Raw genomic sequence first — 25,284 nt, 5'->3', positions numbered from 1 at the left:
AAGAACCTGAGGCTAGTCAGTGACAGAAAAGAGATGGCGTATCTCAGTCCCACATGGAAAGCACTTAGGCTCTGAATTTAGTGCCATTGAAGCCAGTGGCCAACTTTCCACTGAGTTCAGTGGGAGCAGGATCCTCCCCTCACCTTCCGCAGTGAGCCAGGATGCTGGAAACCCAGCATGCCAAAGGGTGAGGTTCGTGCCGGGGGCTTTGCAGCCCCTCAGTACCTGGGGAACTCGGTGTGGAAGGCTGGGCTGCGGAAAATTCCTGCGGGGAAGACCACGGCATGGTGCCTCATCGAGTAGTAGGAATGGACAGACCAAGGGGAGACTTCCCAACTAGAAGCAGAAAAAGAAAGGAGAGAGAACACCTGCTATTAAAGATTTGGGACTTTCTTCTGACCTCTGTCTCTACAGGGCCTCTCTGGGAATGGTGGTGACACAAAGAAAGAACTCCCACGCAGCAAGGAGGCAGAGCTGGGGGCTCACTTTATTCGCTGCCTCATATGTTCAATGCAAGCACTCCATCTGCCTTTCTTTACTTATTGGGCACTTGTCACTGTCATAGTGAAGTTCCTTGAAGACATTTAGGGATGTACCTTCCCCACACAGCTATCAGACAGGCCAGTGCTAATAGCCTTGTTTTACAGAGCGGCTAAGGGACTTGCCTGAGGGTCACAGAGGCAGTATGTGGCAGAAAAGGGAAACGAACCCACCTTGGCTCATTTTCTGCACAGAGCACTAACTACAAGAGCAACCTTCCTCCCCACTATCTGGCCCCATTCCTATGGTATATGCCTGTTTTCCCTGTTTTTGTTGTGTCTGCTATATCCTATCAGTTCTTTCTACACATCCTTTCCACTGCCTACATACATACTATAACCTGTCCCCCACCACACATCATTTCCACCGTCCGTCATCAGCTGACACATACTTATCCTGCTTATGGGGATGAAGGAGCCTCAGGGAGAAATTTTCCCTCACAGCTTTCACACAGGCCACCACATTAAGCAAAAAGGTATTGTCACGTACTTCCAGCTGAGGAAAGAGAGAGACAATAAGAGGAAATTTCAAAGGACCCAGAAGTGAGAGACAGCAAGAGGGAGATGACAAATCAGAGAAAGGGTAGGGCAAATGGGACAGCACTGGACATGAAAATGAGGTTCATCAAGAACAATCAAATACTCTCTCTTCGCTCTCCCAACCCCCACCCCCTTGTCTGCAGCCTAAATCATGAGAAAGAACTGTAGGAGATATGTTCACAGGCAAAGGAGAGCATGTCTTCCTCAGGGTTGAAGTGTGCCCTCCTCCCACATCTTCTGTCCAACAGGAAGCAGAGGAGGTAATGATGCAGGAGTATTAGCTAGACCTCCCAGATTCTCCAGACCCAGCCTCTCTCAAAACAAGACACTGGAGGGAAAGGAGAAGGTATGCTAGTTGTATGGAGTGTGCTGTGATCCCTTGTGCTGCAGCAGAAGGTGTTCCTGGGTGTGAAACAGGTATATAGCAAGTACCATAACACTCATGTTTGCATTGTATAACTCACATCCTGGAATGCTTGGTCCATTTCAGCAGTTTGGAGAATAGTGTCTGGATAGCCGATTTCTACCTGAAGCTTGGAAACCTTAAATAAAATAGAATAAAATAAAATACACATAACCCAGAGGATTCCTCACATTTTGAATGTCGCTATAACGTGTTTCAGGGCAGGATAAGTGGGACTTATAAATTAGCTCTGTACACATAAGAGCTGGGCTATCTGACTCCTCCAGGTAACACATCTCCCCTTCTTCTTCTCTTCTCCCAAGTCAGTGGCCTTAAGGCCAAGGCAGTTCTGCTTTCATGAAGCTCAGGACATTGCAGCTGCTTACACCAGCGCAGCTTTGTGTTTTGTACAGCTCTTATGGGTGTTCATACTTATTGGCACATGTGCAGCTGTGGGTTTACTTGGCTAAACACTGAGTTTCTGTGTATATACATGTCAGTGTGTGACCCTGTGGCCATGATGGAAATGCGTATCCACCTAGAAGTGCTGTGCAGGTATGTATAAAAGGCCACAAGGAATCATGTGCATGCATATCAAATTATGTGCCGGTGCAGACACCCAACCAGCGTTCCTGCTGTTTTGTTTTGTTTTTCGATTCATGGGAGGAATAAATTTTGTTCTGCACGACAAGCCATGTGCAGATGTGAACTAACAATAGAAACACAAGCTACCAGCTCTGGGCACTTTGCTAATCAGTTGGGTGGCATTTGAATATCTCCTGGGCATCTGGCCAAGTGCTCAGCTTGCAGGGAACACTACACCCAGCCCTTCTCCAGGCGCTTCTGAGATAGAAAGCCTCTCTGACCCATGTCTTCCACACATACTTTGTCCTTGGCCTCCTGTCGGGTCTGCTCATCCATCCACTCCACCTGATCCAGCCGACTGAAGAGTGTACCTCGAACCTCTGAGAATATCTTCTCAGCCTGCCCAGGGAAAGAGAGACATTCAGGGCTGCAGAATAGCAGTTGTTCCTTAGAAATACCGATCTTTGCCTCTGCTTGAATTAAAGAAACGATCAGGATGCATATCCTTTTAGTTCCAGGCCTCTCTCTCCCTCCATTGCAGAATCTCACCTTCTTCTCTGCTGGTTGTTTCTGAGGGTTGATTTAGTTCCGGGGTGAGTAGACTTTTTACACCGGATCCCACTTTTTGTCCCTGCCATTAAGAGCCCCCCACCCCAACCTGCCTAATGTAATCCGAACCAATGGAAATTTTAGTTATGTTCATAAGAAAAAAAAAAAACCTTTTGGAGTGTGTAAGAAAATAAGTCTGTACAATATAAAAACTTTATTAATCTGTATGTAAATGTGAATGCACAGACATCACAACAGTAACTTATTTCAACATTTTAATGAGACAGATGAGCCTGAGACCAGCAGCCGATTGTGCTGCACCCTCCTGCCCTTATGAAATTTCAGCCCCCCTACCCGCCAAAGGGGCCCACTTCCCACTTTACCCACCCCGATTTAGTCCATCAGTTCGGGGCTTCCCTACATGCCAGGTCCACACACACCTATGCTGCTTCCACAGTGGAATTGAAATTCTGCCCCGGAAGAAGCCCAGCAAATTCATTCAATCGCTGCCCTTACAAGGAAGAAGAGAGCTAATGCTTGATGCCCAGCACAAGGAGCTATCCGGTATCCTTCTTTCCTCGTCTCAGCTCCTTCATTGCTCTTTCCTTCCAAGGTCTCAATCTCTCATTGTCCCGTGACCCTGGGTTATTTTTTCATGGCGTGTTTCACACATTGCAAATCCCTTAAAAATTCAGTGCTTGTGCTCATCACATTGGAAATGAAAATCTGAGCCCATAGCAAAAAGTTTCTCCTTCCCAGGGTATGCAGCCTCATTGGTTCTCTGCCCCACTCAGAACGCCAGAAACACTGGCTTGCTAGTACAGACTAGTTCACAAGCACTTGGTGATCCGTGCTAGTCTGCTATCATTAGGTGGTTCCTGAGAGCTGGGATCGCACCTACTGCTGTGTTATTCTAGGGTTGTTTATAAATATGTTCATACCACTTATCAGGACATTAGAGCTATAGCAGGGGTTTGTTATTTTAGGGCCATGTGACAGTACTGGTGCTGCATGCACTAGTTTTTTATTGGAGGCACACTCACGAACTGTTGCAGGTCTCCTGGTTTGTTACTAGAGGTTATGGGATTGTTGCACTAGTTTGTTACTGTAGGGCAAGGTGAGCAAACATTTTATGTCGTGCCCCCGTTTTTGGCCTTGCCATTAGCCATGGCCCCCCAGCCTGTGGGAGGATCACAGGAAGGGATACAGGGGGGACTGAGAAAGCGGGTGGGATGCTCGGGAAAGGGATGCTGGGAGGCTCCGGGGGGCATTGAAGGGGGAAGGGTGCTTGGTGGGAGGATCCCAGGAGGGACCCCAGGACGGTAGCTCATCAAGCTGGGAAGTTGCTGGCTCTCCCACTGCTTGCCTCAGGGCCTCTGTGCACTCTGATTGTCCCAGTGGCAGGGGGAGGGAGAGTGGTCCCTTGCTGATGCAGTGGCAGAAGCCATGCAGGAAAAAGCAGAAGCTGCAGGGGTGTGGGGAGAGCCAATTGCACTGCACCCCCCTTTCTAAATGTCATGCTCCCCTACTTCATGCACCCCTGCTGTAGGATCACATACAAGTACTGGGCCTGCTTGCACAGGTTAGTTATTATACAGTCATTAGTGTGTATTGGGGCTGGATGCACTGGTCTGTTATTGTTTGGTTCCATATGACTGCTGGGGCTGCACACAACAGTTTGTTAGTGTAGGGTCATGCTTTGTTACTGAAGGGATGAAGATAAGGATGGAGGGCCTAGGACTGACTATTTAAGCAATAAATGTATTGAAGCGCCAATAATCTACCTCACTTCCAAAGAATGATGGGACATTTGTAAGGAATAAAAAAGCGACCTGACTTTACCAGTGTATCATATGTGAAAGGCAAGAGGAGAACATTGAGCTAATTTTGTGTTTTGGTGGAGGAAGAAGAATACCTACGAGATCCTTTGTCTCTTGAGAGAAAATGTCTTGCACTATCATCTCCCCCAGGACACTCTCAAAGAAAGTGCTGGTGTCACTCAGGCATTTCCTCCAGCGATGGTCCAGTACCTGGGAAAGAAGCAGAGAGAGAATAACAGTGACAAAGAAAGAAAAATCCAGAGGAGGATGCAAAACGCAGAGAGAGAGGGAGGCAGAGGACTAGCTGTACGTGGTTAGTAATGATCATAGCAAACAATCAAGAATATAATTTATTTTACTTAGATTTTTATCAACCCTAAATGAAACCCTTTGAGCATCTCAGAAAACACAGAACTCGAGCCCAGTTCACCCTCTTTGCTTCCGTAAGTGCGGGGAAGTCATATCCTGCCTGGGAGCGACAGAAAAAGGAAACCTGCCCAACTGGATATTGTTCTCCAACACTTGTCTTTGTGGGAGCCTCTCAGTATGGACTGGATTCTGCGGGTGCAGCAAGTAGAGGGCTAGCTTCCTCCATGCGTAATCACTGGCAGGTAACTGCTGGGAAATAGGAGTAACACTGCTAGCCCAGCCAGTGCGTCCTTCCACTCTGTCCCTCTGACAAGAGAAACTCCACTGTGAGGCTTAGAGCTTGGGAACAGCAGGCAGGGTGGGGATCCGTCAGAGCAAAGCTTCTACAGAGCTGCCATGGGGGCTAGAGGAGCTAAAGGGAAGCTGACTCACAGTCACAGATTTCCCTGTCCTTCCATGCAGCTTTTCAGACAGCTCTGTTCGTGCATCTTGGAACCGGCTGTCGAGGGCTGGGGAAAGATTTCCAACCAGGCAGAGGATCATATAGCTCTGTAGGTCCCTTCTTGAAAAGACACAATACAATACATTTGTAGGGACCAAAAGGTAGGGCTCACTTCATCCAGTACTAAATGCAGCCACATCTTCGATAAACTGTGGCGGCTGGTTAACTGCCAACAGCAGTACCATTTACCCGCCTAAGACAAGAAGTGATCAACAATGCCTCTGCCCAGCACTGCAGGGAGAATTCAGTTTGGCCAAATAGAATTTCCTGAGCTGGAGCTGGGCCAGGAAATAGGCCAAAACTTGCAGGACGTGCCATAGGATCTTTTACGACTGGCAGGGAAGCGGTCCTGCTGGGTCACCCATTGGATTCCTGCAATGCCTTAGTGTTTCCTTGGCCCGCTCCCATTTGAACACTAAGTCCATTCATATTCTGTTTGACAGCTGAAGCTATCAGACCCTCCTCCAGGTGCTATGGTTACAGCATCAGACATCAGCTCCTACCTCTCCGCCTGCCATTTTCCAATCAGCTGCGACATGCCTTCTAAATAATCCATGTCATGCACTGTGACTGGCTGCGAGCTGTTCAGCAGCACGGGATGGAAGGCTGCCTGGAGGCATGACAGCCAGTCGATTGCAGGTGCCTTTTCCTAAAGGTAAAGCCCAACAGAAATGCTGAAATGTGACTTCCCTGCCTATCATCAGGACTGTCTCTATGGTAACACCAGGGGCACCTCCTCAGAGTAAGATTCCAGGGCACTGACAATGCAGGGAGAGGAGCTACCAGGGCTGAGAGTGCTGAGAATGGAAATCAGACCCTGGAACCAAGGAAGAAGAGCCTGAGCAGGTTGGGGATGCACTAACCATTCACTGATAGAGAAGACTAGGAAGGAAGACGGGCAGTTGCTGCTTGGCCTCTATTAGGAGCTCCACACATGCTCACCCACCTGAGAGTTCAAGACACACACCTGCAGCTCCCCGATAGTGGTGCGATAAAAGAGCATCCCTCTCTCTTGCCGCTCCTGCAGTGGAGTAACCTTCCTCTGGAGGTTGGAGATGAATGACAAGGCTAAGGAGATGAAGGTGGAGGTAACATTCTGTGGCCATCCCAACAGTGTCCCCAGCTTCATCAGGTATGAGAAATACACACGGACAACCTATGTTAAAAAACCCATAACTAGTAAAAGAGCTATGAGTTGGGATCTGAGCCATCCCAGCCCACCCAGACCTCAATCCTTCAGGGTTGCTCAACACCTCCTTTCACCCCCATGTTCCTGTGTAGCTGCCTGGAGCAAGGTTTGCCGAGTAGGGCTGTTGGATCTGCGAATAAAACTGAAGTATTTATGAGAAATAATACCTTATGGTGCTCTCTGAGTATGTCTACACAGCATCCTTTTTCCAAAATAAGCTAGTCTGGAAGAGCTATTCTGAAATATCTTATTTCAAAATAATGCTGCTACACCTAAAACTGTGCTTTTAAATATCGCTTAATATTTCAAAATGCAGTATCTGCACAACATGGAGCCTATTTTGAAATCGAGCCATGGGACACACTGTGGCTTATTTAGAAAAAGACTCTATTCCTTGTAGAATGAGGTTACTTGTTTTAAAATAAGCCAACTGCTATTTTGAAATTATATGTAGCTGTTAGGATAATTATTTCAAAATAACTGTGCTGTGTAGATCTACCCTCAGGCTTTACAAACGTTTTAAACTCAGGGATCATTTTAGCACTGAAATGCCACCCCTTTTGGCATGGGATTAAACAAGCTATTTCATTGCAGGAAGTAGCAATAAACAACAATGTACAGAGTGATGCTGTCTTCCCTGGTGCCAGCTGAGGACAGGTCCACAGGCCTGTTTATTCATATGTTAGTAGATGCCAAAGGAGTGTTAAAGATATTGTAGTGTAGTTCGATCAATTCACTTGGTTTAGTCTTTGCTTATATATGATCTGTTGATTGCTGTCACATTACATTATATATAAAATGTGTGTTCATGTTAAGATGAGAATACACTCGATGTGTAAACTTCATGAAAACTAATGAAGGATTGTTGCTTGTTATTACATTACTTTTTGTACTGTGTATATCCCTGTAATTAAATTACCTATCCAACATGATTGGAACCTTGTAAATCTAAATGACAAGTGATAATTTCAAAGTAAGGGCCATTGTGTTTGACAATGGAAATTCACTGGCCCACTTCAGTGAAGACACCGTTCACATTGTCTTCTGTGAGCAGAAACTATAAATACAGATTCAAAGGAATAACCTTCATCTCAATACTGTTTGGATTTTTACAAGGAAGATACAAATGCAAAGTGGAGATTGAAAGAATCATCAAACTACTCTGAAAAGATTTTTGGGCAACTAGCAGTTTACTACACCAACTGCTACTATTTTTGACTTACAAATGTCGATTCACCTATTAATGTACTTATTTATTTTACCTCCTTTAACCTCTCACTAATTCTCATTTATTTTCTTAGATAATAAATCCTTAGTTAGTTTACTAGAAAATTGGCTGCTAGCCTTTGTCTTTGATGCGAGATCCAAAGTATCAGATAATCTGAGGTAAGTGTGGTTGATCCCAGCATGATGTGATTTTTGCTTTATATAACCTTTTATAACAAAGTTCAGTTTGTTTGGGTGGCAAGATAGGCTGGAGAGCTTAAGGAGGCTGTCTATGACTCCATGATAAGGCTGGTATGGTGATCAAGGAATGCACATTTGTTCCTGGCTTAGTAAATCCTAATTATATGGAAGGCACCACCTGTTTGGAGTTTCTGCCCTGTTTTCTTACAGTTTGACCTGAGATGAACACCCACCAACTGGGAACCATTCCAGGTGGTAAGACAAACAGAATGCACATTTTCACCAGACTTGCATTACCACTTGGTTTAGCAGGGGATCTTAAACCTCCATGATGGGAAAAGAGAACTTTGGCTTTCAAGGTCTTCTCTGAAAGACCCACACTCAGTAAATTGGAACCAGCTCAGCTGATTCAGTTCAGAAGGAAGAGAAGATCCAGATGACTGACATGGAATTCAGTTTTCTGGACTGAATTCAAAGACTGATTCCAAGGACTCTCATCCACACTAGGATGAAATGTACTGTACTTCAACTAACAGGTTACGAAGTTCTAGTAAAATCAGGAAAAGGCTTTGGTAACTCATGTCTCCTTATCCAGGTAACACATTTACAAAACCTACAACATGTCCTTTCTCCACCAGGACACAACAAAAACTGTTAGGCAACAATATTATAATCCCTTCCTGCTTCTTGTTCTAGTGTGAACAAGGCCTAAAACAGCCTTGTGCTCTCATCAGACATTGAGCACATGTGATCACCACTCACAAGCCATTAGGAACCAGGGAACATTTCAAAGGACGTCTTTGAACCCAGTAGGCATGTTTTTGCCATGCCGCAACCTTTGATATGGTACCTCAGGATAATTTGCTTTTTCATTGTAGTCACTCTCTAGTGGCATTTCAAAATCTGGATGATCAATCTGAGGAAAGGAGCGAAGAAAAGATATGTGGTTAATACCATAAACACTAGAGATGGAAAATACTTTATTCGCTGACTTTTGTTTCTTTATCTGCTCAAAAATGTTTTCTGCAAGCAGCTTATGATTGTCATAAGCTGATTCTTTTATTGAGAAGTGTCCTCGAAACAGTTTCTGTACTTAATTTTTTTGTCTGAACTGAAACTGAAGTTCATTTGGAAGAAATCTGTGGTATCTGACATTTAAATTCAAGCTATACTGTGTGGCAGATCACAGGCTGCATAGCCTGATGGAGGGTGAGCATTTTGGGAGTTGGATACATGCCTTTTTCCCTCTCCTAGGCTCACAGAGGGTGCAGCCCTGCAGACTGGATAAGCAGCTGGGGCTCATCAGGAGTTCCTCAGTGACAGGGGCTAATCAGGCACCTGTTGTTAGTGAAGGCCTCCTCGCTCCCTATAAAAGGCTTCCCCCAAGGCAGAAGGGGGAAGGAGTTGAGAGGTGTGCAAGGAAGAGAGGCTGGAGGTTAGAGAACCATAGGACTGAAGGAGCTCAGCGAGGTACAGAGGGGAGGCGTGGGTGAAGTGGCTCAGGGAAAGGTTGCTGCATTGGGGCTGGGGTAGAAGCCCCACTGGCTGCCTCTTTCCTGGGTTTACTGGGCCAGAGCCCTGAAGTAGTGGGTGGGCCTTAGCTCCCCCCACCCTTCCCCTGGAATGCTGCCCTGCTGGAAGGACAGCAGCAGCCCAAAGAGCTGCTGCAGGGGTTTGTTTTCCCCTCACTTAGGACTCACCCATGATTAGAATGACACGGTAAATGGAGGCCCTTGTCTTTGGGAAGCCCCAAGGTAGCAAAAGGGCTATGGTGACTCTCTGAGGCATACAAGAAACTTCCAGGAGGTGCAGAACCCCTAAGGGGACCGACAAAGGACTTGTGGCACCTGATTGATCTTCACTGGATACATGGTCAAGTGGCATTATTAATAATAACAATAATGATAAAATTCATGCAGTGCATAACAGCACTTTATAAATTTTTATTCAAGTGATGTCAAAAGAGTGGATTTCAGACCAGAGCCCCATTGAGCTATGCACATAACAAAAGCCAGCCCCTTCCAAGACAGCTTACAATCAAAATAGACAAAGGCAGAAAAGGGTGGGAGAAAGGGAAATAACTTTCCCACACATGCTTCCCCTGAGCTTAATTTCCAGAAATGAATGATAAAGACTATGTTTTTGAAAAACTAATTACAGAACTAGGACGTGAGTGGAAAATGTAAGTACAGGAACAGGTACAAAAAGAGCGCCTGGTCTGCAGTCTCTGATAGATGACCGTTAAAAAAGACCAACGTTGTATCTTATTATAGAGTATTATAAAACTGGAGCCACGAAGACTCCTTGTCATCCCAGCGCATGAGGACTGATAGTCAAAACAATTTGTCCTGTATGTGGTGTTACTGTTGGTCATGGAAGTGCCGAGCTCTCTGTTAGTCTCACTGAGCTATTAGCATCAACGATATTCTGCAGGAGCGAATTCTGTGAGTTCATTATATTATTAATTGGGTTATAATTGCCTGGCAAAACAGTTCTTCTCAGTTATTTTAATTGCATAAATTTGCAGAGCTCCTTTAAAGAAGACCATATATTTATATTGGTTCTAGTCCAGTGGTGTCCAACCAGTTCTGAAGAAAACTAGGCACATTATTCTGAAATATATGTTTATTGTTCATGCCAACTAGCCACACTCAACTGGCCAAGTAGCCACATGTGGCTAGCATGTTGGACACGTTGGTCCTAAGATATGCTTCTCTCAGTTGCTGAAGCAGTTATTTGGTCCTAAAGGCACAGGTACTATCCTGAGTGTCCTTTCCGATTGCAAACTCATCATCTCCTCACCTGGATGATATAGGTGTGAGGGTCAGAAGGGGTAGGTCCCACATATGCTCTGAAGAAGGGAAAAGTATTGTATTTGCCCATGAGTGTCTGCAGAGTCTGGTTAAAATCTGTCTGTTTCCCGAGGCCACCAATCTGAGGAAAGAGTGACACACAGAAAGACGGTGCTGATTACACCCATAGAAAGAGTGTCAGGAACTGCTGCTGTATACTGATGTCCACAGTCTCTCCTCTAGCCCTTGGAACAGGATGAATGTGACAGCTAAGGATCAAGAGCTGTACAAATGATGAAGAAAAAGAATGGGACTAACTCCATGGAAATCTTCAAACTCTCTGTGAGACCCTGAAGTGCCCCCGTCACTTAATGGAATAACACAGTGCTGCCATACAGGGCAGAGGAGAGCAAGAGGAAAAGAGGGGGCCATGTGAAATGGCCACAGTTGACAAATAAAGGTGGGAGGAGGGTGAAAGGGAAGTGTCTGCACTTTACTGTAACCCTCAGGTAGTGCAGTTAGGACTCATTTTTCATACGTCGGAACTTGGGTGCTTAAATCAGACCGTACCTTCCACTGGCTCTAAAATTCCAACTCTTTTGCAGGGTTACCTAACCTGCAATTTGGAGCTCACTGAATTATACCGAGGTCTTGTTAAGAAAAGTGCCCCTTCTGCATAATGGGAGGAATTCTAAAACTCCAAGGCTGCAGGTGCCTGCATGGACATTAAAGTAATAAATACATTTTCAGGGACTGAAACCAAACCTGAGCACTGAGCCAAAGTATCTATTAGGGGAATGACGTCTCTGCCATAGAGTCTTGTCATTTGCCAATTAGGCTTATTCCAAGGACAGAAGCCACCAACCTACCATCACTGACACCTTAGTCACCACTGACCTGGTGTTGCAAGTGCAATAACAAAGGAGCAAATAACAAAGCATATTATTACACTCCCTCCCCTCTCATGGTTTTCTATCATTTCTTGGGTAAAGCTCCTTTCTGATGTCCACTAGTATACATATGCTCAGATATAGTATGTATGAGCAACAAACACCTGATTTATGAGCTCCTTCAAGGGCTGAGCCCCATCTGCTTCTATCTGTTGGGTATTCATGCAGGAGTGGTAGAATCGGATGGCTTTCTCCTTGGCTGAGCCTCCAACCCCGAGCTGTGGAACTTCTGGGTAAAGGAAAGCAGACAAAACATTAGTGAGCCAAAAATTAAAGAAGAACCAAGAGGCAGCATCAGGTGAAGAAGAGGAGCTGGTAAGAGGAAATGTGTATCCGGAAGCAGGAATTACAGCTTGTTTGAAAACCCATGAAAAAATGTAACACACTGAGACTGCATAGGTAAACATCAAGGTCTCCAGCGCATCTGAAATCTGAACTTTCCACACAAAAAGTACAACCCACAATCATCAAAACCAAAGTAGTATCTTTAGCTGCATGCAAGGTAGTTTCTGCTGAAGTTTCTAGGGGCCCAGAGATAAACAAGAGACATGATGATGTCCAAACTCAAGGAGACAGAAGGATACAGCCACAGATCAGCCCGAGAAAACCCCAAGAGAGAGTCTTGTCCCCATTTAGGACAGGGGGAGGGATAGCTCACTGGTTTGAGCATTGACTTGCTTAAGCCCAGGGTTGTGAGTTCAATCCTGAAGGGGGGAATCATTTAGGGATCTGGGGCAAAGTAGAAGATTCTAAAAAAAAAGAAAGAGGGTCCCCAGTCCTGCCTGGGAGTGGACTCAGTGCCCCTTCCACCTCTATGAGATGTGTATCTCTGGTTGAAGTGACAGGGTGGTAACATGGGAGTGATTATATGTCACTGTATGGCTGGTTGTGTTGCTCCCTGATTGGGGTGGCTACTTCCAGAGTGAGATGCCAGGAAAATGGCTTGCAACGAAGAGGCTGAAACAAGACTCTGTACAGTTGTTACTCTGACTATGTTGACTAGAATGTGATGATGTGTGCTGCGGAAGGTGTGGTCCCATGCTGGTGGATGCTAGGGGCTGGGGTTGAGTTTGGTCCCTGTTGTGAGCAACTGTGCTGTCATATGTCAGTAATCACTGCTGTGGCTACAGAGGGTGCTGGCAGTACATCCATCTCCCCATCATACCTAAGAGCCTCTTCAAAATCAGCTCATTTTCTTCCAGCAGGACATCAAATACATTTGAGGACTCAGTCAAACTGAGTGAGCGATTGCTTTCCCAGTTGCCACAGGCATAACCATAAAAGTCCTTACAAGGATCCACAGTGGTATTCCTTGCCTCCAGCAGTCTGGCTTCAAATGTGAGACATGCCTCGGTGTCACAAGGTTCTGGGCAAGAAGCAAAGACAGGAGCCATCATTAGCAGGCTGATGGAAATTCAGGATGACACCATAAAAAATATAGGGGAGAGATTATTTTGAAGTTTTATTAGTGGTACAAAAACCTATGCTTTTGTCAGTGTTGGATTCTTTGAGAAATTATAGCAGACCAGAAGAGAAAGAGTATCCGAAGTTTGACTTTATGGGCTGGATGACAACCAGTGCCAAACATAGGTGTGGGAAGCTGGGGTGTGGGAGGTGCACACATTTCCATCTTCTTACCACCTTCACTGAGTGTCAATGGGAGTTGGCCAAGCAATGACTTCCCAGGAATATAACTACAAGTTTGGAAAGGTTGTAGGGCCAGCAGAGAGGAAGAGAAGGACATAACATGGGGAAAGGAGGTAAACTTGAACAATGATATATCAGGAAGCATTTCCCAAAAGTGAATCTATCGGACCTTTTCTACAAAGAATAGTTACATCAGTGCAACTTACCTTGCTTTAAAAACTGGTTTAATTAAGCCAGTGTAAATTCCTGGGTAAGACACACTTACCATGTTTTACAAGCAGCTTATGTTGCTTTCCAGTTGTCACTTCTCTGCTGAAATAAGCCACTTTCAAGTCAAAATAATAATAATACATCTTTAGTTAAATGCGTGCAAGTTTTTGCCTATACAAAGCCATAGGGTGAGGCATAATGTCTCAAGGTATAGGCCATTGTTTGACACATAGAAACTCGCTTAAGCAAAACCCTGAATAATGTACAAGTAGGGCTCAGCTCTCCACTGGTTGATAGGATGTATGTTGGAAAAAGGTGGGAGCTAGGACTAATACAGCCTTTCTAGTGGTCTCTAGGATGCGAATCCCTGGCCCTCACAGGCAGGGAAAGGGCAGGACAGGAATTAAAGGGAAATTCCAGCCAAGAGTAGGATAAATAAACTGGGGAAGAGAATGTGTGTGACTTGGCCTCTTCTTCTATATATCCAAATAGTGGATATTTGTCTAGTGGTTAGAAAAGTGGGCTGCTTATGGATCTGGATTCCTGAGCTTTGCTTTCAGTTCTGCCTCTGACAGGAACTCTATCAGTGCTACGGACAGGGACAGAAAGGAAGGAGAATTCCCAGCCCCAGCCCTAAATTCCAAACTTGTCCCCATTTCTGCTGGGTCACTCATAGACAGACTACTTCTGGTCGGGGATAAAGATGCTGCGGGTGTGAAGGAAGAGGCAGGAGTAACACCATAGCTTTTAGAAGGCGCAGTGCTGCTTTTCAGGGAAGCTGGGCCTGGCCACACTAGGTTAGCAGGAAAGTTTGGAATGAGGAAGTTTCCACATGGCAGGGAAGGCTTGGAGGGGATAAGGGCAATGGCTCTTTATTACAATTTATTTACTTCAGACATTTATGTTTTCCTATATCTTAGAAATCATCCAGGGCCTGGACCTCCCAAAAAGGAGGCAGTGAAGGGAGAAGAGAGAGGAAGGAGTCTTGTTTAGCAGGTCAGGTACGGGGGAAGGGAGAAGGACTGTCAGGTCTTGTACCCTGGTCACAGGTCAGGATGGTGTAGGCAAGAAGCAACGCAAACCCGAGGACAGTGCTGAGCATTAGAGCACACAGGAGCAGGCTCTTCCCCCGTAGGCATCTCCCTTTCTTTGCAGCCCCTCTCTGGTCCTCCTCACAGACCTGAAAAGGGGCGTGAAGAAAAGAGAGGAGACGGGGAGTGAAACATTCCTGTTAAATTTACTCCAGGTCTCATGCCACCCCCCAACCCCAGCTCCACCCGTTCCTCCACTCTTGACACAGAAGACTTGGGACTTGGCAACATTAGTAATTGAACCAGTTCCTCAGTTGCTTCTACTTCTATCCACATTTTGCAGAACCAGCAACACAAGTTCCTGCACCTCTTCCTTTTCCCCTGCCTTTCCAGCTGCAGCGATCCTTCCTCTGCTTTCCATTTTCCACCCCCGTCAATCACGGCACTAACATGCAGACATCCCATTGTTCATTCTACTTGCATTTTATTACATTACCCCCCGACCCTGGACCTGTCTGGTCTGTTCAGACTATGAGCTCTTTGGGGAAGGGACCACCTGCTGCACTGGGGTTGCACAGGACCCTGAACAATGGGGACCCAACCTCGGTTGGCTTTGGGCACTGTCGACATAAACATGATCAATAATTAGCAATAATCACAATAAAAGCTGAGGAAAGATCAGAACAGAAAACACAAGTAGTGAAATATGGAGATTGTACAGAAGGGGAAGGGGAAGGTCATCAGTGCAGGAGACAGAGCTTTCTTGAGATGTCTGAGTCTGTCTTGGTCTGAGATGTGTATTGCGCTTCTCTAGAAAATAAGGACCATCCCAAACTTTATCACCTTCTGCTCCAAGTACAAGGTGCACTTACTCAGCATGGCTTCTTTACCATAAACAGAACAACAGATATATTTAAGCAATGGCACAAAACTAAGCAAAAAACTCGACCACAATGAACACTCTCTTGCACACTCTTCTCCCCATGGGAGAGTAAAATGGAGCTAACTACACTTGGCAGACATTAGTCATGCTGTTTAATGAACTTCTAGAAGTTTCACATATGCTCCAGGAATAAGAGTAGTATAATATCCAAGAGAGAACAGAATATAATAGAAAGAGAAGAGCAAAAAGCAGGGTTATAGACCCAGATCCGCAAAGTATTGAGGCTTCAACACCCCACCCCATTGATTTCAATGGAAGTTAGGAACCTGTTTCAATATCTTTGTGGATTTGGGCCACAATGCTTCACACACTTCATGTTTTACATCCTTGCAATGCAGCACGATTATTCATTGGGGATTTTCAAAGCCAGGCATTGCAGTTAGGTGCCCAGCTCCTACTGGCTTTCAATTGCTGCGTACCTGTGCCTTTATAACCTGCACACTACTAATTAAATCACGATTTCAAATAGGAGAAAGGAAATCAAATAGACAGGAGCTGGGCCTCCACATATAGAGTAGAAAATATAGAAAGTGACCGGACAGAACACAGCAAAGGGAGAAAAATGGTTTATTCTTTAGCTCCCCCGCCTTGCCCCTGCCCCCCAATAACACATGCTGGGTTTTACTATGAAAGTGATGACAGCCTGAGGAAAAAAGTGGAAGAGGAGGGAGAATTTGCACAGCTTAAGAATAGACAGGAGTGGGGGGGGTCCCCTTTTCTTTTGGGTGCAGTTCTTTCATGTTCTCCAAAAGCATACCCTGTGCCTCCTTCTTGCCCCTACAATACGTGTCCTTGTTTTTTTGGATTGGCAGCCTGATTACAAGTGTTCAAAATCCTGGGATATTGTGCCCCTTATTCCTGAAAAAAAATGAGGAATAAGGCGCTATCAACAAGGATGTGGGCTGACAAAAGCCTGTCTACATGGCTTGTTTTGCGATGACAGAAGCCTCTGCCAGGACAGCAATATCATGCAACTATACATATGAGGTGCGCAACTATGCAAATGATCGTTCATTTGCATTATCAAATGCCCTCATTTGCATGACCCCACCAGCAGCAGTGCACTGTGTAGACATGGCCAACAAGAACAAATGTTACGAATGTTCCCCAAACACTTCTTATTTCCTCAACAATTGCGCTCAGATTTAGCTTATCTGTTTTTCAAATTGGGTTTGAAGGAATAACATTAAATTTTTGAAATAACACCCTGGGTCTGCTTGGAGGGACACTGACATGTTCCCTTAGTGCTCTCAGAACATACAAAACCATCAAATGACTCCATTGCCTCTCCTGGCTAGATACATATGGCCCAGAACTAACCACCTATGACCTTAGCTCCAAAGGGAATTGTAGAGAGGGAAGGGCTTTTCACTTCTCAGTCTCTGGCTTTAGTCTGTTCTCACCTCAGGCAAATCTGGATGACTGGAAGGGATTTAGCAAGGACATATGGAGGCTTTTATATCTTATTCCAAACTGGCCTGAAGTTGTGGGATGCAAGACAGCTGGATGGCCCACAGGGGAATGAGGAAGGGAGCCTATCGTGATCACACTGCCTATTCCAACCTTGGCTCAGGTTACAGAGGAGTGAATGGGTAAACTGGATGGTTTGGAGGTGACTGAGGAAGGGGATGGACTGAGAGCCTTCACTAGCCTGGTATGAAGAGAATGAGGCATGAGAATGGTTTACAAGAGATTGAGTGGCTCTGCATTTCCAGTGCTGCTCCATGTTGTGGGGACTGGCCATTTCAGTGTGGGTCATGGAGAAACGGAATCTATTCCTCTCCTCAATAGGTTGTATATTCTGTGGTGAAGGAGTGGTGGTGGTAACATCATTTTCTGAATGTTCCAGCCGTTCAGGTAGCTAAAGTCTTTTCTCTGTAGGGGTTAATGCTTCAGACCTAACCCTATTGCATTACCTATAAAGGTTAGAACCATAGACTGTGGGTCCTAGAGAGTCCCCTGGAAAACTAGGGATGCAGGAAATGAGTTGTCAGGAGGCCAGGAGAGTCAATGGAAAGAGAGAGGGAGCACTGAGCTTTTGAACCAGAAACAGAGCAGAGACTCTTCCTGTTGTGTGGACTGAGATCCTGGGAGCTCTGTCAGGCACCAGGGAGCCAGGTATGGAGAATCCAGCAACATCAGTGCCTAGGGAAGGACCAAGTCTTGAAACTACAGATATGTGAGTAGAACAGGGGAATGTTCAGTAGATGGGATCAGGTTATTTTCCACTGAATCCCAGGGAAGCAATTCTCTGTGTTTTAATCATTTTTTTACAGTTTCTCTGTTGCACCTAACAACGAAGCAACGTTTGGCCAAGTGCATGATTTATTTGATTTTGTTAATAAAATATTGTTTTAAGACAATGACCTGATCCCTGTACCCTAGAAAGCAGGAGCTTCTGTGTGCACGTGTCTAACATTGCACAGCCAAATACTAAGAGACACTGAAGTTCCCTTTGCAGCTGAATGCAGCAGCTGAGGTTTGAAGCTCTGTTTGGTTGGAGGGTTAAAGGAACTCGAGGGTAACTCGTGGGCAGGAATTCCCAAGTGCACCTTCTTGGGTTCTCAAAGGGGTTTTGCATGTGGGTTGTGGTAGTGACACCAATCCAAGGCTGGGGAATCTGTGACCTGGGGGAGTTTTAGCACAAGCCTTTAAGGGTATTCTAAAGTCTCATGTGGACCCTCCCTTTCTGCACCTGAAGCGCCAGAGTGGGGAACAGTCTTCACATATGCTGATACGGACAGGATTGCCAGGTATTCAACCAGAGCAACTGATCCAATAGGAGTGCTGGTAGCTGTTGCCCAGGCCATTCAAAGTCTGGTCAGTGGCACAGCAGAGTTAAGGCAGGCTCTCTGCCTACCTTGGCTCCACATGGCTCCCAGAAGTGGCTGGTGTGTCTCTATAGACCCTAGGTGCAGAGATTTCCTCCATGCAGAGAGCAAGTTCCTCAGCTCCTGTTTGATGGAAACTATAGCCAATGGGAGCTGCACAGGCAGCAGGCTGAGCCCCTGGTGCCCCTATGCCTTGGAATCAGAGGGATATTTTGTCTACTCCCAGGAGCCACCTGAGGAAAGCACCGTCTGGAGCCTGCACCTGCACACCAAACCCCCTCATACATCCCTGCCACAGGCCTGAGCCCTCTCCCAGGCTCCTCACCTTGCACCCCCCCCCTGCAATCCAACCCTCTGCCCTAGTCCTGAACAGCATCTTGCACCCAAACTCTTCTCATTGAGTCCACACACACCCCTGGTGCTCTGAACCCCTGGGCCCCAGCCTAAAGGCCCCTACTCTGTCCAAGATGCCTCATCTTCGGCCCTACCCCAGAACCTGTAACTCCATCCAGAGCCCCCCGACCCCCGCATTCCAAACAGTGTCCCTGCTCCAGCTGGAGCACATGACTTATGAGGAGAGGCTGAGGGAACTGGTCTTATTTGGTCTTCAGAAGAGAAGAGTGAGGGGGATCAGATAGCAGCCTTCAATTGCATGGTGGAGGGGGGAGCTTCCACAGAGAATGGAGCCAGGCTATTGTCAGTGCGGGCAGATGACAGAACAAGGGACAATGGTCTCAAGTTGCAGTGGAGTAAGTCTAGGTTGGGTATCAGGAAAAACTATTTCTCTAGAAAGATGGTGAAGCTCTGGAATGTTTTGCTTAGGGAGGTGGTAGATTCTCCATCCTCTAAGGCCAGGCTTGACAAAGACCTGGCTGGGGATGATTTAGTTGAGGTTGGTCCTGCTTTGAGCAGGGGGTTGGACTAGAAGACCTCCTGAGGTCTGTTCCAAGCCTCATCTTCTATTATTCTATAAATTTGGGCCTGATTTCTGTAGGTGCACCGATGGACTTCCACTAAACCTGCTTCTAGTCACATGGTAATACTTATGCTCTCAGATTTGGGCCTCCAGTCAGTGTTCCCCATAACCTGTGCACCTGTGTGCTGCTCAGGAGAAACTCATATTCAACCCAACTGATTAGCGGAGAGCCCCCAACTAGGTTTTGTATTTCTACGGCTAGTTCACATTTGCATATGCGTTCAGTGCTCATAAAATTTATTCCACATATGGACATAAAAGACCAGAGAGAACATTGGCCCCAGTCCAGCACAATACTTTAGCACAGTAGTAATCAAACTTTTTTTCATTGGGCTCCACGTTTCGTCCCTGCAATTAGCAGGGCCTTCTCAACCTGTCTAATGTAATCCAAACCGATGGAAATTTCACAGAATCATAGACTCCTTCGGCTACAAGGAACCTCAGGAGGTCATCTAGTCCAGCCCCCTGACTGAAGCAGAATCAATCCAAACTAAATCATCCCAGCCAGGAGTTTCCTAATATCTAACCTACACCTCCCACTCTGTAACTTGAGACAATTGCTCCTTGCTCTGTCATCGGTCACTACTGAGAACAGCTTCTCTCCATCCTTTTTAGAGCCCCCTTTCAGGAAGTTGAAGGCTGCTACCAAATCACCCCTTACTCTTCTCGTCTGCAAACTAAATACCCCAAACCCCTCAGCCTCTTCCCAAAGGTCATGTGTTCTAGCCCCATTATCATTTTGTTGCCCTCTGCTGAGCCCATTCCAGTGCATCCACATCCTTTCTATACTGTGGAGCTGGGGGGAGAACTGGATGCAGTACTCCAGATGTGGCCTCACCAGTGCCAAATAGAGGGGAATAATAACTTCTCTAGATCTGCTGGAAGTGCTCCTTTTAATGCACCCCAATATGCCGTTAGCCTTCTTGGCTACAAGGGCACACTGTTTACTCATATCTAGCCTCTCATCCACTGTAATCCCCAGGTCCTTTTCTGTTGCACTGCTACTTACACAGCCAGTCCCCAGCTGTAGGAATGCTTGGGATTCTTCTGTCCCAAGTGCAGGACTCTGCACTTGTCTTTGTTGAACCTCATCAGATTACTTTTGGCCCAGTTTTCCAGTTTGTGTACCCCTACCTTTCAACTTATCTATGTGACCTCCAACCAGACATTGAGCCATTGATCACTACCCATTGAGCGCAACCATCTAGCCAGCTTTCTATCCACCTTACAGTCAATTTATCCAATCCATATTTCCTTACCGTATGGGCAAAAATATTGTGGTAGCCTGTACTGAAAGCTTTACTAAACTCAAGGTATACCACATCCATTGAGAACAACAAGAAGTCATCTCATGAAGCAGGTCTTTGCCCACAAAAGCTTATGCTCCAAAATATCTGTTAGTCTATAAGGTGCCACAGGACTTCTTGTTGTTCTCAAAGATACAGACTAACATGGCTACCTCTCTGATACACACCCATTGATTTCCCCATGTTCACAGAGCCAGTTACTTCATCATAGAAGCTAATCAGCTTGGTCAGGCATGACTTGCCCTTGGCGAAACCATGTTGACTACTCATCACTTTCCCCTCTTCTAAGTGCTGCACAAGGGATTCCTTGAGGATCCCCTCCATGATTTTTCCGGGGATTGAGGTAAGGCTGACCAGTCTATAGTCCCCTGGATTGTCTTTCTTTCCTTTTTTAAAGATGGGCACTACATTTGCCTTTTTCCACTCATCTGGGACCTCTCCTGATCACCATGAGTTTTCAAAGATAATGGCAAAAGGCTCTGCAGTGTCATTTGCCAATTCCCTCTGTATCCTTGGATGCATTAATTCCAGATCCATGGATTTGTGTAGTTTTTCTAAATAGCTTTTAACCTGTTCTTTCCCCACGGAGGGCTGCCCACCTCCTCCCATACTGCATTGCCTAGTGCAGTAGTCTGGGAGGTGACCTGGCCCGTGAAGACAGGCAAAAAAAGCATTGAATACTTCAGCTTTTCCCACATCCTCTGTCACAAAATTACCTCCCTCTTCCAGTAACGGCCCCACACCCTCCCTGATCACCCTCTTCTCATTGACTGCCTGATCTTGTGTGAAAGTCCAAGGGACAAATGTCTGTGATAGGACATTGCCTTTTTCCCTTCACTGCATCTGGTTCCCAGTTTGTTGTCGGAGGTCATCTAGAGTCTGGGGATGTGTTTGAGTGGGTTTTCCTCCCACCCCGGAGGGGCAACAGAAGCTGAGTGGTGCTTCTGCTTCTGAATATCAGTGAACTTTCTGCCTCAGTTCTTTCACTGTCACTGCCATCATCACTATGATGTTGTGCTCTGAGGATTAACCACTTAGGCCAACTCCCAGTGATTTCGGCTCTTTAGTGATTTCACTGAGCAGTGGGAAATCTCGCTGCTTCTGCCTCTCCTGTGTTGTGGTCTCACCACACGCTGTTTCTGTACCAACTGTAAAGCTCAACCACCTTAGATTAGCTTATCAGGGACATCTGCTCTAGAAACCACTAACAGACAGAACCAGGCCTTTCAAATGTGTTGAGTTCACTGTCTTTAAACACCGGAGAATGAAAACGGTTAATTGACTTCTGCAACCCTTTAAAGAGGTCCGTAACACCAGATAGAATTTTTTCTTTCCCTGTCACTCCCTCTGCCCCCAGCTCTGACTTCGGAATCACTGATCTCTGCTTTGTAAATAACAGTGCAGTTTGGATGTGTTCATATGAAAAAAAAAAACCACACAGCCTTTGGGCATGTGCCAGAAAAGAAGTACATGGAACGTAAAAACTTTATTGATCCGTATATAAACGTGAATACACAGTCATAAAAACAGAAATATATTTCAACATTTTTAATAGGGCCTGAGACCCAGCAGTTGACTGTGCTGCACATCCCACTACAAAATTTCACACCCCTCTAGGGGGCCTGCCTCTGACTTTGTGCACACCCGCTTTAGCACATGCTTAAAACCATTTCTGTTGAGCTACACACTTAAATGTACATAAATCCCCGTAAAAGCAAAGGGATCGAAGCACATGTTTAAGTGAAGCACACGCTGAAGTGCTCTGCTGAGTAGAGATGGCTTGCTAAACTGCGGCCTGGGAGACTGAAAAAGTGTGAACAGTCGATAAAAAAATTAAAATAGTGAATGACAACTACTCTTGACCTTATATGAAAGTGGGTATTTGTATGTGAACAGCCATTCCTCAAACAAAACCCCATTTGTATGACTAGAAAACAAATATGGGCATGAATCCTAACAAATGGAATGGTCATTCAGAATACGTACAAAGGGTTATGAACTCTCTTTTGCTGTATTCAACAGCTTTAATTCTAACCAAATAGACATTTTGAAATTCATGTTATGTTGATTAGTCGCATAACTCACATGGTATTCTTTCTGTTCAGTTCGGATTTTAGATCTTTAACAAAATTACATCCACTTGCCATATGTAGATTGATCATAAAATTTGCAGTTATGTTGGTTAATTATATAAGGCAGATAATCAGGAAAGAGAAGCAATACCACATGAACAATGAGAAAGACCGTGGCACCTTTTGGACTAACAGATTTTTTGGAGCAAAAGCTCTCATGGGCAAAGGCCCACTTCATCGATGCCACAGGGCTTCTCGTTGTTTTTGTGGATGCAGACTAACACAGGAGCCCCTCCGATACTTAATGCTGCACGACATATAATTAAGCCAATGTGTGATTTTCAATTTTCAAATATTTCCATTAGAAGAATGGTCTCCACATTAAAACAAACAAAGAGTTGGAAAAAAAAACTGAAAATAGTTCCGGAAAAAAAGAGAATCTGGAATTCTGCAATTTGTTTGTGGACAAATTGTGGATACTATAAAAAACTAATCCGATATATTATTTGTTGCAAATTGTTCACTTATGTCTCAGCATAACTTCAAAATAGGCACCAATGGGAACGATTTTTTATAACCTTGGCCACCAACTGAGAGGCAAAATTACCATCTGGGATGACTCTGGATTGTAGCTGGTATTTCTAGCAGCAGTTACCTACTGGGAACTACACAAAATGAGCTTCTCTCCCACATCATCCCACCCCTCCCCAGAAAAAAAAATCACTCACTCCGACACTGACATGGAAAGAGACTTAGAGACAAACATTGGCAAAGCAGAGGATACAGATACATACAAAGACAAAAAACTCAGACATCTTGTCTCATCAGCCACGGGGAGGAGGAGCCAGGGGTTCTCTCTTTGCGTAAGTCAGGCAAGGCAAAGCAAAATTGAAACTTGTTTTAAAATTCCAGAGACCTCTGTGCTGGAACCTGAACCTCTGGTGTTGGGATCTGAGCAAGTGCTATTAGGCTCCAGCTCTCAACAGCAACTGAGTCCTGCTGTTCAACCCCCCCACCCCCAGGGCACGAAGCAGGGTAAGAGTGACAGAGAGACACAGGGAGGGAACACAAGTGAGTGAAATGATATGAATAGGGGACTGGTGTTTGTCTCCTACCTGCTGAGGAGTCTTTATGCCTTTCATTGTGGAAACTCTCCTGCTTCCTGTGCGGTCGCTGCTGCAGCTGTCACTGCTCCTGGGTTGTTTATGCCTTACTTCTCCCCAAGGGCTGGTAAAGAACACAGTTCAGATCACAGAAAGTTTCTCCTTTCCACTTTGGCTGAGTGCTCTGAGGAGGAGGAGATGGGAAAAAGGGCTTTGAAAAATACCCTTAAAGCAAACAGGAGGCAGAGAGAGAGATGAACACATTTCTTCAGCCCTCTGCCCGCCTTCTTCTCCTGACACCCCTTCCTCCCCCCGACAGTGCATTTTTGTCTTGTACTTCCCTTTGGGGGAGCAAGTTTCCACCACAGTCTATGGACATGACCAAGCTACTTTGTGCACCTACCTCCTCCCCACCATGCCAGGACCCCATGACAGTCGCCGATATGCAATTATTTCACCTGCCAACTCACCGCTTCTTCCTTTCTCCCACAACTGGCCTGTTGTTCCTTCCACTCCACATGCCTGCTTCACTCTGATATCTTCACTGCCTGTTCGAACCTGCTGTTCTGGGCCTTGAGGCTTCTGGCTAACTTCCAAGATAATGAGAATTACAGATTCTGGTGCTCCTCCCTGCCCCCCAAGGTGCAGAAATCCAGATGTGTTTCTCCTGTTGCTTTCATAACACCACCAGAATCTAATTGCAGCAGGAACTGGAATAGAATTCTGAGTCTCTTCCTTCTGCACACAGAATCCGTTCCAGAGGCACCGTGTGTGTGTTCCAGCCTGGTACAAATTAGCAGCAAGTCATTTCCCTGAAACCCTTAACTGGGGAAATTTAAGAGGGGTATGTCCTCCATTTGGAGAAAGCACTGGTGACCCCACTGAAAGTTTCATCAGTGTATTGGGAGTCTAGGTTACTTCCCCTAAGACCTCTGAAAGTCAGTGATGGGGAGGACAGTTACAGGGGGTTGCTAGACCTATTTGGGGAGGAACATTTACAGAGAGATTAGACACAAGTTCAGGTCCACTGGCAAGGTCCTCCCTCACACTGCACTCTGATGGATTCTCCAGGTGAATGCCTTCCCACGTTGCCTTTGGGAGGCACAAATAGGCTTGGATTCCAGTTCAGACATTTCCTAAGAATTAGACCCACTCCCCACACCCCCCACCATCACGCCTACAAATCTACCCATGAAGTTATTTGCATGTCTGTGAAATGAACATGCAGATTCACAGTTGTACACTTAGATCACTTAAGAAGCTGAACTCAATTACTACTCTCTAGCTCCTGGAACCTCTTGGGTCACTCCAAGTCATTCATCACCATAGCCAGCTGATGGTTTGACTAGCCTGAAACATGGAGTTCCCTGTAGAAGTTTTCTTCTAGTGCAGAGTTTTACCCTGTGTTACCCTCATTTGGCAAATGGTCCTTGGATATGCAACTTGCTGTGTACGACACAATAGCTCTGGGGTCACCCCAAATCAAGTCTCTGTGCCCCAGGGCATTGTATGCCAGATG

General features: G+C 45.7%; 1 protein-coding gene across 10 annotated transcripts in view; it reads right to left on the bottom strand.

Annotated features, from left to right (window-relative positions):
- Window positions 1-24,449, bottom strand: part of KEL (Kell metallo-endopeptidase (Kell blood group)) — a 33,438-nt gene extending 8,989 nt beyond the window's left edge. Inside the window, exons 1-16 of one of the 10 annotated variants that reach the window (XM_075002046.1) lie at window positions 24,224-24,449; window positions 23,778-23,949; window positions 14,541-14,682; window positions 13,558-13,617; window positions 12,811-13,011; window positions 11,750-11,874; window positions 10,706-10,837; window positions 8,754-8,819; window positions 6,254-6,463; window positions 5,811-5,956; window positions 5,238-5,367; window positions 4,536-4,646; window positions 2,368-2,466; window positions 1,544-1,621; window positions 932-1,035; window positions 226-336 (exon numbers count right to left, since the gene is read on the bottom strand). In XM_075002046.1, the coding sequence (XP_074858147.1) occupies window positions 226-336; window positions 932-1,035; window positions 1,544-1,621; window positions 2,368-2,466; window positions 4,536-4,646; window positions 5,238-5,367; window positions 5,811-5,956; window positions 6,254-6,463; window positions 8,754-8,819; window positions 10,706-10,837; window positions 11,750-11,874; window positions 12,811-13,011; window positions 13,558-13,617; window positions 14,541-14,682; window positions 23,778-23,804 (1,742 nt within the window). In that variant the 5' untranslated portion in view covers window positions 23,805-23,949; window positions 24,224-24,449. The remainder of the gene's footprint in view (window positions 1-225; window positions 337-931; window positions 1,036-1,543; window positions 1,622-2,367; window positions 2,467-4,535; window positions 4,647-5,237; window positions 5,368-5,810; window positions 5,957-6,253; window positions 6,464-8,753; window positions 8,820-10,705; window positions 10,838-11,749; window positions 11,875-12,810; window positions 13,012-13,557; window positions 13,618-14,540; window positions 14,683-23,777; window positions 23,950-24,223) is intronic. The other 9 variants (XM_075002036.1, XM_075002089.1, XM_075002107.1 and 6 more) reach the window with 9 other exon arrangements.
- Between the last annotated feature and the right edge of the window lie 835 nt (window positions 24,450-25,284).

Source organism: Carettochelys insculpta, chromosome 1 (genome assembly GCF_033958435.1).
Source record: "Carettochelys insculpta isolate YL-2023 chromosome 1, ASM3395843v1, whole genome shotgun sequence".
NCBI classification, from domain to species: Eukaryota; Metazoa; Chordata; order Testudines; family Carettochelyidae; genus Carettochelys; species Carettochelys insculpta.
Note: the sequence above shows the minus strand (reverse complement) of the source record. Positions and strands in the feature narration are given on the sequence as shown.